Source organism: Cuculus canorus, chromosome Z (assembly GCF_017976375.1).
Source record: "Cuculus canorus isolate bCucCan1 chromosome Z, bCucCan1.pri, whole genome shotgun sequence".
NCBI classification, from domain to species: Eukaryota; Metazoa; Chordata; class Aves; order Cuculiformes; family Cuculidae; genus Cuculus; species Cuculus canorus.
In genome coordinates, this window is record NC_071441.1 from 23,500,627 (window position 1) to 23,517,576 (window position 16,950).

At 38.7% G+C, this 16,950-nt stretch overlaps 1 protein-coding gene across 13 annotated transcripts in view; it reads right to left on the reverse strand.

The window, feature by feature from the left end:
* Positions 1-16,950, reverse strand: part of BNC2 (basonuclin 2) — a 356,783-nt gene that overhangs the window by 17,249 nt on the left and 322,584 nt on the right. For 6 of the 13 annotated variants that reach the window (XM_054053481.1, XM_054053483.1, XM_054053484.1 and 3 more), the window contains one exon: positions 578-11,188. The exons of 1 other annotated variant lie outside the window; for it this stretch is intronic. In XM_054053481.1, the coding sequence (XP_053909456.1) occupies positions 10,528-11,188 (661 nt within the window). In that variant the 3' untranslated portion in view covers positions 578-10,527. Of the gene's footprint in view, positions 1-577; positions 11,189-13,492; positions 13,524-16,950 lie in introns of those variants that run through there. 6 more of the 13 variants (XR_008447643.1, XM_054053492.1, XR_008447642.1 and 3 more) reach the window with 5 other exon arrangements.

Below are 16,950 nucleotides of genomic sequence, written 5' to 3' on the forward strand. Positions count from 1 at the left end.
ACAAATGCTTACAAACCCAGCCCTACATTACCAGGCAAAGGTCAGTGAGGAGATGCATTTGGCCAACATCCTCACCATTTCAAAGCATGAGAAAGTTCTTTACTCAAACACTGAGATTAGTGAGCTGTGTGCCTCTGCTTTGTAAAGGCACACAGACTTTACAAAGGACACTAAGAGTTTGGCAAGACCTTTCACTTCAATTACTTCATCTGACAGATGTATCTAAGCGTGAGCAATGTCCATCTTGAGAGGTTTGTGCAGGCATGACAAACTTAGTAAGACTATAGGATGCTGGACGCCAAACTAATGATGATATTTCTGATGAAATGTGTACAAGCCAGGGGAGAAAAAAAATTATGCCTCTCCCTGTAAAATTTTACCTATTCTACTTCTAGCAAATGTGCAAACCTTTTAAACATAGTACGCAGCTCTCAAACAAAAAGAAGCTTTGTGCAAAACTTGCAGGTGAGCATCCTTCCATAATCACATGCTTTTCCATGGAAAGGTGTACTGTTTGAATCAGTGAGAGATGAAGAAGTGAGAGACGCAAAGGCAGAAAGTCAGTGACTGATAAATCTTTAATATAAAAATTGTACAAGAATTTTGATACAAATTACAAGAGGTATTTGGACAAAGTATGAGTAAAACTCCATTTATATCCCCAAAACCTTATGCATTTTATGCAAAAGACATACTGTAGGACAGTTACAGTACAGAAAACACAAGAAAAGAAATGTCAAATTAAAAACAGGACTTTTAATTCCCTCAGACGACTAATGGAAAAAACTTGTTTAGAGTACATACAGTATTTATGAAGCTACCAATGTCACAATTATTAGAGCAACATGATGCAGTTTTTCATATCCCCTTGTACAGACATATTCCATAGTGCATGCTTTGGTTCTGCAGGCAGAACAGTGGAGCATTCAGGTTTTGCTCACACTGAGAAACAGTGAAACTAAGAAGCCACATCTATACTGAACGGAGAAGGACCTTTGTAAAAATGTCCGTCAGGTCCTGACTCCATACTTTCTTGCACCTTGGGGTTGGGGAGCGTGCCCCAGGAAAACGTTCTGAGAAAATGCACTGGAATAAGCCTAGCTTCAATTCAGCAGCAAGCTTGCTGTTTTCCATGCAGCAGACCCCCACTGTGGCTGGTGGATTGGTGAGCAGCGTGGGGTGGGGATGCAGCTGGACTGTGAGCCCTCCCATGCCCAGTGAGATCGGGGGGTTCCAGGCTTTTTGCCTCTGTGACTGAAACTGCTGCCAGGCCCCTAAAGACTCTCAAATCCATGAAGGTTCAAATCCAGTTTATCCTAGTTTACATCTTTGTGTGAACCCCCAGTCAGGTTTCCATCTTTCCAGCTCAGGAGAACTGAAACAGAGCAGACGGCTACAACAGGAGATTGCCATGTTTCTCGGCCCATGTGACCTTCTCAGTCAAAGCTGTTAAAAAAACAACCGTAGCAGTGAGCAAGAATCTTCCATTAAACAAAGAAACTCCAGACCCCTTTGGCCGCAGGTGTAAGCCTGCTACAGTGAGATATTCGTAGGTACAAACAGGTTGCTGTGACCTGCTTGCAGTAAGAAAAAGTGTGGTGCTTCAGCCACGGTAAATTTTGAATGTGTTCAGAGTTCAGGACAGCTTACTTACACACCTGTCACACATACATTACATTGGAAGATGGACCACTTTCTTTATAGATTGGAGGAGAGGCAAGAACTGAGAACAGAAATGCTGCCCATAAAGAAATAGCTATTTTATAGGTAAAGGAGGCCCATAAGACACAGGAACCAAAGTTTGCACAAGAAAAAACAGCATGCTGAATTCCATGTTTAGAAATAGCTAAATGAGACACGCATACAACAGTGACCATTTTATTCATCTTGTCACTTTACAAACTGTGACCATTTTCATGGGTGGAGTGCATAAAAATTTCCAAAATGGAGACCATAGGGAGGATGTGTTACTCTTCTGAGAGAACTTTAATAAGAGACTTTCTTGGAATGAGAGGAGAATGAGTGGGGACAAGTGAAGAAAATGAGAAAATGGAGAGAATAACTGGATTGTGCAAGGGTTAATTAAAAAAAAAAACAAAAACAGTAATCCAAATGCAAAAGTATGGTTGACAAATAATGAAGAAATCAGCCTTAGTTGGTATGCAGCTTAAGTGACTCTATTCATTCTGTAGGTCATTGGGTAAACTAAGAAGAACTTCCCTAGAATCACAATCCGTGTGGCTACTGTACCGTTTCACAGTGGTGATTGGGGGGATGTATGCTGACACATCAATGCCGAATTTTGCAAGGGGAGGAGAGGACAAGGGTGCAGATTGTGCATCAAAGTCTTGAGGTGGACGCTGTGACTGCGTAATGCTCCCCCACTCAGGCACACACACGCGCCTGTGCAGAAGTGCCACTGGTCCCCCAGCGCCGCTGTTCACAGCCTCTTGCATTTCATAACAGAAGTGGACAGGTTGTGATTAACTATTGATGAGTTTGCCATCCTAACTGTGCATTATCCTCTGATCATTCTCAACCTTTTGTTTGACAACGGATGCCTTATAAAATCTTTATGCATCACTTAGCTAGTCTTGCTCTCTCTTTCTTCTCTAGAAACATAATTGCCCTAGATGCTTTTTTCCATTTTCCTAAAATATTTTTCACCAAATGTTTGAATGAAGCAGTGTATGAAATCTGTAGGACATCTGAATAAATTTCTCTGCGCATTAGACATTTGCTCATTCATGATTCTCATGCCCGTACGTACACAGGAGGAAATATATATCAGTAAGTGTGATGAAAATGGTATAATATTGCCCATTTCTTTGTTCTAAAACTGTGTCTGTTTCTCTTTCACTCTCTGTCTGTCTGTCAGTCACACACACACACGGAGACAGGACCCAGATGGTTTCTTTAATCAGAAAAGTCCTCAGTTTCCATAAACAGCCTCAGAAATGGTACAGCAAGAAAAGCGGCTAGGCTTGCCCAAGCTCATCATCATAGGTCAGCTAACCTGGCTGCTCCCACCTTCATGAATGCCACGTGCACACGGAGCTGACAGGGGAGCAGAATCTGGGCTCAGGCTTTACACTTCTGAAACAAACAGGCCTAAGGAAGTTGTCTGATGGTTTCACCCTTACAGCTTCAGATACACTCGGAAGAAAAAGTGAGAGAAACGATCAGTGAGCTTTGTGGTAAAAAGGCCTCAGCATATTTACAGTGCATTCCATCACCTCTGTTGCAGCAAATATCAAATTACCACGTAGTGCTAGTATTAGCATAGAACCAGCAAAGAGGACTCACAACCCATGAATGCCATGAATTGATGCAAGGATATTAAAAATAGTGAACTTCCAAATGGCTGCGTTTAGGTGCCCCAGTCTTGGCTTTGCCTGAACCCCATTTTTTCATTCTTTGGTGCTGCACAGCCCACAAGCACTGTTCAACCCATAGTGCCCAGAACTCACAAGCAGACATAGGATCTGGTGTTATGATCTTAGCAAGGGAACACTGCTGACCCTGCAAGGAAAGCATGCTTCAGTTGCTCCTCCTACTACTTGAATTTTCAACTGCTATTCAGCAGTCAGTGTACAATAAAACAGAAGGGAAATGGCTGAAGCTGGGTATATGGGCCTTCATACACTTGGAATTTCTTAAAAGAGAGCACATGGTCCCAACCTACTTTGCTGTCAAACTCTATCTCTCCTGATGGACTCTTCTGAGAAGTGCTTCCGGAGCCTGTATGCTTGGCGGTGTTCTTGTAAATGAAGGGATAAATCTGAAAAAAAATTTCCTGATATAAGGGCAGCAGATTGTGTCTCAGATACATTTCCCTAACACTCTACAGAGGTTCACACTGACCTCAGCAGATGTTCTTGTTATGACAGAAAGGATATCTGATACTGGCATTTGTTATAAGAACTTGAGAGGATGGCATCGCTCTGAAATTTGCCAAGATGGGCTGAATCAGAAAAAGAAAAGGCTGCATACCCTGATTGCCAATGAACCTATGCAACAAGACCCGCAGAAAATTCACACAACTATTTCTAGAAGGCACAGTATGGCTTATGCCAATACAAAGCAATTAGTTGCTACATAAGCAGACAAAAGTGCCATCACAGACAGTATTTCTCAGCTGACCTTTTGTTAAGAAGTCATCTTGTTACTGTCTGCCTGATAGCTCGATAGAGCAGCCAGTGGCAGCCTTGGGGTTCCCAAAGACAAATCGAAGCACTCCAGATGGGACTTACCTTCACTCACTGCAGATACGTGCGTGTGCATGCATGTGTGTGTGAAGTAACCAGGAGGGAAAGCCCGGTTCTTATACTCAATTTCCTCTTCACTGGGGATAAACAGGCAATTACGCATCCTTTTATATTTGATGGCCAAGTGCTGAACTTGAAAGCACACTATTAGTTTGTGTCCCTTCAGGGCCAGTGCAATAAGTAGCCAGGAGAGCTGGGGCTAAGGAAGAGAGGGTGTTGTCTGCTGTTAGTGTGACAGTCTTGTCAGCAGCATTCACATTACTGGAAGGTAATAAAGTGACAAGTAAGTTATTAGAAAGATATGAGGTGAAATTGAACTGAAGCTTCTTTCTGCTCAGCTCAGGTTTTTTTCCTGCTTTGTAATGGGCCACTATTTGTTACAAACCAAGCCTTGTCTTGAGATCTTATATAAAAAAAGAAATATTTATTCTTTGCAGGAAAGGTCACATGAATTTACAACATCACACTTTAAAGGAGAGGAATGGGAAAATAGTTTTATGACAACTACAGCTGCTATTTAAAAAAAATACAGTGTCATCATAATGAACAATAATACTGGCAAAAGTCAGAGGACTTGTCAAAAACATGTCCATTTTTTAACCCTTTCATGGTCCAGAATTGTTTTCCTTTCAGTGCCAGTGCCAAACATAACAGCAACAGTATTGAGATAAACATGATCAATATCTTGATCAAAAAATCAAAGCTGTCATTCAATATCATGACTTGATCAAAGAAAACAAGCTACATAAGACTGGTTAACTACAGACTCAAGATAATATGTAAAAAAGTTGCTGCTTCAGTCTGTTACAGGCCATTTTCTAGGCAGTGATAATGCTGCTTGGCAAGAAGAGACAGAAACCATGGAACTGGAACAGACATGTACTTGGGCAAACGTGGGTGAAAGGTTCAGTCCATCATATGATGTTGCTTTGTTCATAAACTAGAAATGAGTATGGAAAAGAGTTCCTTTTATGTCCGTACAGGAGGGGGAAAAAAGCCCAACTCATCATGTGGTGACAGCAGGATATGCTGATGCTTATCTAGCAAAGTAGCACTACAGTCACTGTTTTGTTGAGTTACTATAGCAGCAAAGTAGTGACATAAGGAAAAAAAAAAACCTCAAACCTAAGTAGGAACTGACATATACCAGCTGCCATTATATGTCTGCCACTCATGTTTTCCCCACAGAGAATGCCTGCTACCTCCTTGCCCTTAGTACAGATACCTTTGCTTCTCTTTTGAAATAAAAAAACAGTAATTCTGTTAACACAACCCCAAAAGAAAAGTGACAAAAACACCTCAGGGACAGAAGAAGGAGTAATAGTTCTATTCACATAACTGGCACAAAAAATTCAGAGGAGTATGTGTGCGCTCCTGTCCCAAACATTTTCCCTCCCTTACTCCTTCCCCTGTTACCAATGATGCTGTAAAAATGTCCTGCAGAATTTGAGTAAAAACACATTTCTGAAAAGATGTCCCCTTTTCTGGTGGCAGCTGACATTCCTAAAGACCCTCTGAAAAATGAGTCCAAACCAAATACTTTGATCTTAAAATATCATATGCATTGAAGGACAAGTTTTTTGAACTACATCTCTGGTCTTGTAAATGGTTCCTATCTTTGGAACAGATCAGAACTTGAATCACTATGTATCTGAGCTCTGGAAGCAAAGAAGGAAGGAATGGAGGGAGGAAAGGTGGGAGGGAGGAAGGAAGAGAAGGAAGGAAGGAAGGAAGGAAGGAAGGAAGGAAGGAAGGAAGGAAGGAAGGAAGGAAGGAAGGAAGGAAGGAAGGAAGGAAGGAAGGAAGGAAGGAAGGAAGGATATAGATTGAAGTTTACTCACAGCAAATATGGCGCACAATTTCTGCTGTATGAAGTATCTACAGATCCCTAGGAAACATGCAAATTTTATGAGATCAGTCATGAAAAGCCTTTGAGAGATCTTTATGAGCAGCGTGTATGTGCTAATAGGCTTTTTAATCTATACTTTCCACATTTTGTCAAATTGAGTTGCGTCTCAGTGACAGAGTGCTTATATTTTGTGTGTATGACTACAGTGTCACCATGGAGCCAGCTGCAGTTTAAGAAGCAAAGTTAAAATCTCAGCCATAACAAACTGTTGAGATATAGCTCAGAAAAATATTGTAAGGTGTGCAAAAATATTTATGACTTAAATTAGCTCTTTACTAATACCAGCTAATTAGTCCTCACAGGAGCACCATTATGGGGAAGATCATTTTAGCATTAGCCATATTTTAACAGACTGAAACACAAGCAAATAAGTTATGTCATCTGTCCAACAGTAAAGAGTGAGAAAGAGCCAACAGTGGTATTAAAATTAAGTTCCTGGATTCCATTCTTGTACTTTGTGCTGTTTTCTTTCCAAATTGTTTCATACAAGTTTTCAACAGATATCTAGTGATTAACCAGTATCACTTGCTTTCCTGACCTCCCCTCTCCAAAACAAAGAAAAATCCCTAACAACCTCCAGGCAATTAGTTCTGTTTCTAAAGAAGGATCAGTATGAAGACTTATTTCCTAAAAGTAGACAAAGCCTTTTTGATATTTACACAAAAATACAACTACATTGAATAAATGTAACAGTGAAACAACATGAGAAGAACGACCATAATAACTACAAGAACCAAACAAGAAGGAATGAAGTCTGTGTAAAACAAAGAGTCTCTCCCTCAAAGTTGGTCTAATTCTTGTAAAAAGCTTTAGACTGATAGGTTTGGAAACTGAAGCGATCACCACAGGTTTATGATGGCATAAGCAACTGCACAATACTTGTCTTGTTGTCTCATCATCACAGATATGCCCTGTGCTGGACACATGAAACGTTTGGTTGTTATGCTTATTGCAGTCTGGGTCACTGCTGAGATCACCCAGAAATGTTACTTTCTGTCAGTAAAACCAAACTTCTACCAAACAACCTTTATAAGGATTTTTCAGATAACTTCAATGATACAAATTCCACTACAGGAACAATTGTGATAAACACAGGTTCTCATAGAGATGCATGTTAAGTAGGAAGGAGGGAAATGCCATTCAATTCAGTGTAAGTGTATGTGTCCTTGTAAAACAAAGACTGTTCTGACATTAATATCACTTCCACTGAATAAAGCACTTGATTCACCTAGAAATAACAGTGAGCAATATCCTGTCCACAAGATGGAGATGATATGTCCTACATAGCTTAAGCAAAATTCGACTGACATTTAGGATGCCATAAAAGTAGAATTGCAGAGCTTCTAACAGTTGTTGGAGGTTTGCCCCTCCTTCTTTATTTTTTAGAACATCCTGTTTCATTTTGTATAATAAACAGATTTTTTTTCCTATGCAATTCATCTGCTGAATTTATCTACTGATGATGTTTAAGTTTCCAAACAAGTTTACCAAAACCATTTGACCTCTAACAGAAACAGAGTGAAATGAGAATGCAAAACAGTAATTAATTCAGTGAGGAATTATATAGCTTAAATGTGTTTTTCATTAGAAATTATATTTATTTATGCCACACGTACTACAAAGCTGTGGGATTTTCTTTCTGTAGGTATTATTCATTTTTCGTTGTTTTATTTTTTCGACTTTCCATCTTGCTTGTTCCTAAGAGCTTGGGAGGAGGGATGGGAGTGCAGTACAGATAACACTACAAAGGCCCATGTGTTTTAGAAAAATGCACCTTTACTGTTCTAATTTCCCTCACTTACAAACACACTGAGCTTTCACAACATACAACAAAGTGGTGTAGATCTCTCCACTCAATATAACAAGGCAAAGTGTTTGAGACTTTGAAGAAAAATAAAAAAGACCAAAGAAAAAAAGTCAGCGAAATTGCTTAGCATTTTACTATAATGTTTCTTTTTGTTAAACCAGGTGGTAAATATTCCTTACACTTTCTGTGGAATCCACAAATGTTTGTAGGGCTTCATCAGTGTACAGTATCAAAAAATGATCAGAGGTTTGTAATTTAGGAACATAGTGAAAACTCATTTAGAAAGATTTTTCTTTTATTTTCTATAACTGGAAATACTGATTTATTAGCTATTGATTCCTACTTTTGGAAATAAGAATACTGAAATGCATAAAGGGTACTGAAAAGGAGGAAATCCATATTAAGAGCTTCCTCTACAAAATGTTAACAAGATTTGAGTACTCAAGTGGACATAAAGGTAAAAATAATCAAAATGCACAGCAAATCAAAACAATGACAAGCTGAAACAATGGAGCTTTTCTAACTCTCGGCTAAGAAGACTAATGTTCTGGGTCAGTAAATACAGAAAAGGAACACATTCTCACTGAAGGGATATTTTATTGTATGCTGAAATAGCCCTTGTGTTTTTGTTTGTTTGTGTATTTTGATTTTATTATTGTTATTGTTTTTATAAATAAAAGAGTATACAGCACACACCCTAATGGTTTTGGCTGTAGACTGAACTTAAGTAAATACCATCACTCGGCCAGTACGTTGTGGTAAATAAAGCTGCCAGTGTGGTTTACCAGCTCAAGCAACATGTGTAAACACCGGAAATTAAACTATTCAGAGGACATCCTTTCTTTCTCTCTTTCTCAGCTGCTTGCTCCTTCTCCCTCTTCTGTTCATGCTCGCCCTCTTGCTCACTATCTTTCTTAGACTTTTGTTATTTTCTCACAAACCATGTGGGTGAAACATAAAACATTAACACATGTAGAGATCTTTTTTTTCTGGCCTTCAATTTTAACCAAAGGGAAAGTTACCCAATAAAAAGTCCAGCATATGTTTTCAGAGTTTCTAAGTGCTTCTGCCATTATTTTCTTTTGCTTTCTTCTATAAGACATGCCTTAATCATACGACAGCACTTTCCATTGCAAAAAAGACAACTTTACAGAACAACATAGTTAACGTTATTTCCCTGTTCCTTTTTTTTAAAAAAAACACCACAAAAAATCCAGGCCATAGTAAGAAGCACACAAAATTATATTCATCTTTGTTCTGTGACAAGTAGTATCAGCATTTATATCCCCAAATATTATGCATGTTTGACAAAAAAAAATTTCCACTGATTCACACGTGACATGATTTTGGTTTTTTTTCCTTTTGTGTAATGTAGTACATAAGGAATAAGGATGCACTATTGTTTCTAGTAATAACTGGCACTTGAAAAAAGCACCAAGAATTTTGTATTTCACTTTACCCCTTTTCCCTCCCCAGTATTTCTTCCTTTAGTCCAAAAGCTACAACTGTGTTTACGGTGAATAACTACAATTTCATTTTTCAAAATGTGTGCAAAGTTGGCACTTTTGTATTAACACTAAACACTAATACTCTTTGTTTGGCATTCATGCCCTCATACTGACCAGACCACTTTTATCTAAGTGTATTTTTTTTAAAGACACTTACTGAAAATATGGCAATAGTTTAACAAAAAAAAAAGCATGGATATTATTACACATCCCCTTGTAGTGTACGAAAAAGTGCATGACTGGATTTATGTAATAGTACAAGACAAAAAAACTGTATCAGATCAGGTACTGTGAAGCATGCCAGCACCTCTGTATTACTTATATCTAGCAGGTAGTCAAAACAAGACCGTGGTTCTTTTAAAAATGTGCATTAAAGCTAACATAAATGAGTAGAACTAGCCAGCAAACTACTTTTCCTGCTTATCTAACAGCTGAAAGTAACTGTAAAAATTAAGCAAAAAAATAAGAGTTAAACCACCATCAATACAATTGTTTTACATCATAGGCCTGTCAAGGCTCCATATATATATACAAGTGTAACAGCCATGCTTAGTAGAACGTTATCCCCAATGCTTAGAAGACACAAAGACAACTAAGTAGATTTTTTTTCTCTTTTTGTTTGTTTGCAATTTTTTTGTTGTTTTTTTTGTTCTTTTTTTTCAGGCAAAAGTCATGGGTAGAACAAATTGTCTCTTTGGAGATGACCAAGAACATTCTAACAGAACTAGGGACAACTGCAAGTTTTCTGTGGGCTTGTTTTTTGTTTTTGCTTGCTTTTTTCATAAAGTGTTTCTCCCTCCGAATTAAAGATCCCATCTTTTTGTTTCTATCCCAAAACAAAGGGAAAAAATAAACCAACAATCAACAAAGGGGAAAAAGCACCTGGTGTTTCTTTCTTTTGTTAAAAAGAAAAGAAAAAGATTATATATATATGTATATTTATATATATATATATATAAAGGGAGACTGTATATGGCAGTTCAGATATTGTGGGCCCTCTCTGAGAGCTGGCATTATGCTCTGTCCATCCTTGAACTAATCTACTGAAGTAAAGGGAATGTTTTTATGCAGATTGGGGTTCTGACTGTGCCGGTTTCGGCTACGGACAGAGGAGAACATCATGTTGCACCCAGGGACTTTGCATTTGTGCATCTCTCGCAAGTGCACTGTTTTATAGTGCACTCTGAGGGTTCCTTTGTTACTGTACATTTTGTGGCAAATGTTACACATTATCCCACCATTGCTCACCGAAACACTGTTGAACATGAGGGATCCTGGGACATCGGTGCCCATACCTACAGCTAAGGCAGGGGCATCTGCTTTGTGGGCAGATTCCCCGCTGTCACTTGCCCCATCAACATCATCCAGGAGAATGCCCTCATCACTTCCTGCATCAGATTCTCTTGAGGAATGGATACTGCTGCTGGACTGTATGCTGGAGGTGGTGCTCAGGTCTAGGACCATATAGTCTTCTGACATGCCTCTGCCGTACCCATTCATATGGGAGTCCTCAGTACCAGCAGGTGAGGAGGTGTCTTCCCTTATGTCGAGTCCCATCTGATGCTGAGCGCCATATATCTTCACCAAAAATTCATCACGGAGGTCCTTACTAAGAGAAGGCTGTGAGGTGTCCAGGCCCATGTCATCCAGTTCTTTGGTCAACAATTTACGGTGTAGGTTTATGTTAGCACTATGTCTGGGAAAGGAAGAAGGAAGGGAGAAAAGGAAAAATGTACAGTATTTTTAATTAAAAATATAGTCACCAAGCACCAAATCCAAATCCTGATTTATCAGTAATTTATCATAAAAAAATCTCCTATCCATGTTTCTTGGAAAACTCAGAGTTGCTATACATTAACAAACTGCAATACAGAACCAAAGCAAAACAAGCAAATTAAGCAGTCTCCCATATTTTTTTTTCTTTTCAGCTACTGCCACTCAACATTAGACCCCAGCAGCAGCTACAGCCTTTTTATTTGATATTTATGAAATAATAAATTGCACTAACAGAAAATGCAAAATGCACTCCTTTGTTCCTGAATCCCTGCTGGCCTTCCTAAAACCTTGCTTCAAGAAAAAATATTATTAATACATGGAACATATCTTGTTTGCATCTATGTCTATCTCTAGATCCATATCCTTATTTATTTATACATACATACATATAAATATATATATATATACACTCAACTGTGTAAGTGAAATATAGGAGGAGAAAAAAATAAAGGTAACTGAATGATAAACAGTCAGAGGTCTTGACTCTGATAATTTAATTTTGGTATAAAGGGTTTCAGAATTGGGCCAAATGAAGATGGAGAAGACTTGAAGGGTGTAGGAGAACAAGTCTCTGAAATCTGTATGTAAGTTTCTGAAAATCTTAGCCAAAGTCACTGGTTTAATCCTTCTGGGAGGGCTACCACTCCTCCCTGTCCTCTTTCCAGTATGGTGTCTGATTCAGTGTTGACTGACCCAAGCACTGCATTTTCCAGTAAAAAAAAACTGCTAATGGCAATGGGAATTTTGTCCCAAATCAAAACACTAAACATGGGCTTTGGTTTAGGTATGTGCTAAAGTCACTGTGGATGCTCAAGAGACACTGGAAAAGCTGCCACTGACACCAATGGCCTTTGGTGCAGGTCCTGAGACACAAGTTAAAAAATGTTCAGGATCTTTACAGGATCTGGGCCTTTGTTCTCGAGAAATGAAGCTCTACATTTGCAAACAATGTAAGACTTTGAATTAGTAATTGCGTAAAACAGCCTATTATTTTAAATAATGCATTCTACTCTCCACTTTTGACATCGGCTTTATTCATCCATTGCAGTAGAACCTCACTGATTTGTGGTGTCAGGAAACCCTCTTTGAAAAACTGCATTTTCTGAATTAACAATGCAACCAACAAACATAACAGACATCAAAGACCTCTGACAACAGAATATGCTCATTTTGTCAAAGTACTTAATCAAAATAAATCAGTATAAAGTTTTCAGTATTAGAAAACTTTAGGGTTCAGTATTCAGAATGCACACCATTGCTGCAGAAACAACAAATATTTATTCCATTTCTTTGGAGGATGACTGGATTTTCAAGTCAGTAAAAAAAGAATTAGCGAAGTTCTACTGCATAACATTCTTTGCAAGCTAAGGACCCAAACCCGCAATTTACAACATGCAGACTCACCAGTCTGTCTGCCCATTATAAATTGCAGATCAGAGCCCAAATGTAGAAGGGAAAAGAAAGAAGGTTTGGGTAGGGGTAGGGGGTGGGAAAGTGCCAGGGTAGGGGGATGGGGAAGAGAGAGAGAGTTTTAACATAGGAATACTTTAATTTGCAAAAAAGCACTAGGTATAAAATTGGCACAGGAAGACATAACAATGATCAAATATTTTACAGACATTCAGGTCCTACGGTAACAAAAAAGGCAGAAAGAAAACAATAGCTATTAGCAATACATCTTTATTGGAAGCTTTTCTTTTAAGAAACCCTTTGAAACATACCTCTCAACCAGCTAAAGGCCCAAACGTGGTATGGCAATACAATGCAGATAAATAAGGAAAATGCAAATGTAGGAAGATTAAATTGATGTGGAGTTATTTTCTGTAATTTTCTAACACTTACTTTAGGATTCATCTATCTGTTGCACATAACTTATGGGGATAAATAAAGAAAACAGCAATAGAAGTGATCTGTCCCACTCACCTGCAAATACAGGTAACTGTTCTCTGATATAAAACTGATACTGAACTGCAGTTTGACCAAACGTGTCTGCTTGGGCTGTAATTTTCCATTAAGGGGGGGTCTAGAGCAGAAAATTTCTCTCCTAATGAGAGACAGCTGAGAGGTATGTGTAAGGGTGGAAAAAAGTGGAGAGTATTCCTTGTTTTTCTCCCACATGGGAAATGCTCCTTTCACACAAGCAAGTATAGCACCATTGCTTTTTTGAGGTGCAGAAGTGTAATTATGCATATTCCCACACTGCACTTAGGAAGGCTGAGCTTACCTTGTGATAAGATCAGCTTTCTAATCTTTTGCTAAATTGAGATCACAAAAGAGAGAGAAGAGAGGAGAAAAGAGAAAGAAAGGGAAGGGGAGGAGAGAGAGAAAGAACAAATTCACATTGCAATCTAGACAGATCTGGTTTTAAAAAAAAATAAATAAAACGAAATAATAGCTGAAAGCAATAAAATACTGACTTTATAAAAGTCTTGACTGTGAAACTGTTTTTTGTTAGCTGTAATCTCGCTCTTTTTCTGATGAAAAAAATGACTCAACCACACAATATGGAAAACATAAAGCAAATTAATCAAAGCATATTCACAGCATTCCTATTATCATCCACAAATGAGTTCAGATGCATGCAGTATCCACGTACATGAATGATAAAAGTAGTCCTGACAGTCCCTTGTCTTCTTGGTGTCAGATGGTGTATAACTCCATGTAAAGTTGCTAAGTGCAGTACAGGAAACATTTACTGTGAAGGCCTATCCACACTGACCACGGTTTATTACATGTCCATAAAAACTACATTTGTGCTTATCAACTTAATGCTAACTGCAAACTACTCATAAAGGGCTCATGTGTTTACTTATAATTTCTTCCCCTTCCTCCTCTCCTCAATCCCCTGGTACAGGAATTTGCTACAATGGAGAAACTAGTCAGGATAAGGGTAACTGTTCTTTTCACTCATTTCCTCTTACTATTTGTTTGGTTTGCTGCCGAGAAATCCACCAGCCAGGTAGCAGTGGAAATAACTTCAGCGTTCACCAAATGAAAAGAATAAATTACCATGCTAAAGAGGGGGCTCTGAGCCCCAGATGGACAGAGACCATTCTAAGAAAGACCAGTATAAGGATGCAAACCCTGCTGATGCTCTGATAAGGAGAGACGCCTCCCTTATTCAATTCTCACTTACAGCAGTGGCAATCAGTAATCTGGTTAAAGTATGTACCAGCCCATAATATCTGTCAGGCAAACGATGTGCAGAAATGTGTGGACAAGTTCTGGCACTCTGTTCAGTAGTGTCCCTTTTCCGCTGTCAGCAGTACTGTTGGATTCTCCTAATATAATTACATTGACTTTTATTCAATTAAGTGCCATTCCTAGCCTTAAAAAAAAAGCTACTTTATCAATTGATTCAGGTGTAATGCAATAATAAAGATGAACTCATGGCAGTGCATTAGCTCTGCTGTTCATAACTTCTGCACAGAAGTTCATTCATACCAGTCGATTTCCATTATGCAACCACAGTTCAAAAGAATTGATTCTCTTACATTCATTTCTTAATCTATTTCACTTGTGTTTAATACTCTCCCTAAATATCATATGCAAAAACATTCTGGTAGGGATAAGAGGAATGAATTATAAGGAAAAAGTTCATTTATTTGGACACTGAAGTTTTGAAATCTAACGACAAAACCAAAGTCATTGAGGTTAAAACTCTGCCAGAATTAAAAATGCCATGTGCTGCAGCTATTAGCAACACACATTTCCAGTAGCTGAACAATCATTGGAATAGGAGGGAAGGAGAAGTACTTTTTCAAATATACACCAGTCTGGAGTGCTTGGAGCCTGACTGCACTTCTTTCCTGTCTGCCACACAACTAGATGTAGGCAAAGGCTGAGTACTCCATGAAAGAGAAGCAGAACTGACCAGGAAGTTTAAAAAAAGGAGATGTTCTGGGAAAAGGAAAGCACTGGCAGCTGTCAGATAGAATAGGGCTGAATTTCATGGCAGAAATGAAGCAAGATTTGCTATGAATCTATGAAGAGTGGTGGAATGGCAGAAGAGTATGTGGCTTATAGGCTGCATTCTGACCTGGTAGATGCAAACAGCATTCAGAGAGACACGAGAAGAAAAAAAGCAGCATTACAAATATTGGCCAAGCCCATGCTATCTTTCATCTTGATAACTTTAACTATTTCTTTGGTCCTCTCATCTAATGCTGGTTTTCCTTGCCTTTTTTTCCTTGGAAAACGTACTCATTCATCCATCCTAACTTGCTCCAATAGATCCCAGACCCCTTCTCCATACCAAATTGAAGTAGTCATCCTAATCCAAAGCTTTCTTCCCTGCTTTATCACTCCAAAATCCTAGCAAGCCCCCTATCAGCCCACAGCCAATGCTAGCCGCCTTGTCACCTGCTCATCTGCTCCTCTCCATGGCACACTCAGTTGCTTGCTCCAGTTGTTCTGTTCCTTATATGTGATTTACAATGACACTAGCCATTCCTCCTCTGAATACTGTTCCTAGATATGTGTAAACAGTATAGCTTGGGCAGGGTAATTTATGCCAGTGCATGAACACTGCTATCATACAGGCAGAAAATCATGAAGCCAGATATCATCTGGTGTCCTTTGCATTGCAGTTGCTGCTGTATCTGCAGGGAGAAAAACTTGAAGAACTTAAATTAATAGCAGAGGTACATATATGTATAGAAAACATAAAATAATTGACCTAATAAAATCCTTTGAATGACTCTAGACTTTTATACTGATTATTTATGTATTAGCTACCAAATGAGATTTGATTCTGGCAATAGAAACGTCAGGTAAAGACAACTGGTCGAAATATGAGGTCAAAGAGCTTAATTCAGCTCCTGTTACCAAATCTACCCCAGCCCAGGCAACAAGAGATAGTCAAGACATCTAGTTCTGAGAATTTAAAATACTATATGTGCCAAAGAATAACCAAACATCTGTTTAGTTCTGTACTACATGTCATGTGCTTTTAAAAATGAGGAGAGTATTTTTTCTAAGATGTTTTGAGATGTAGCTTGTGGCAAGGAAGTTTCAGCAAGGTCTGGTGTGTTTTAGCAGGACCAGAATGCCTGTTTTTTCCACACAACTTTCTTTTTTTCAAGTCACTATTCGTGAATTAGTTCTATTGTGGGCAAAAGTGTGTGGAAAGTCCTCAGCAGAATGAATTCAGCCTTCTGAATTCAATGATCGTACGAAAGAATCAGCGGTTCTGTAAGGATGAAGATGATAATGACAATACACATGAAACCCACAGGTGTGTCAAAGTGGCAAGGGTACCACACCTCCCAGTTCACCACTGCCCTTTCAGATACAAGTTTCAGTAGCAGTGCAATGGAGAATGCCACAGCATCTACAGCAGCTCTCTGTCCATGATCCCATTGATTGTCGTATCTTTCCTTCCCTTGTGAAGTTCATGGAAGTATTCTTCCATAATTAGAATTCATTGCCAGTTCCACCTCACCTACTGCTAGCAAGCTCCTCTAGTGAGAGACACACTATACATCAATAGAAGAAAGGGAATTGTAAGCCTAGGAAATATGGTCAATTAAACGCACATGCCGTTTACACAGCTCATAAATCCAGACCAGATTGTCTTCAGCTATTTCTTTCTACACTTGTCAATGAACCTGATTTTGTTAATTTACTATCCATTTGTTGGAAAGAAAAATGTAATGGATGCTTTATTTTAGTTTATTTTTA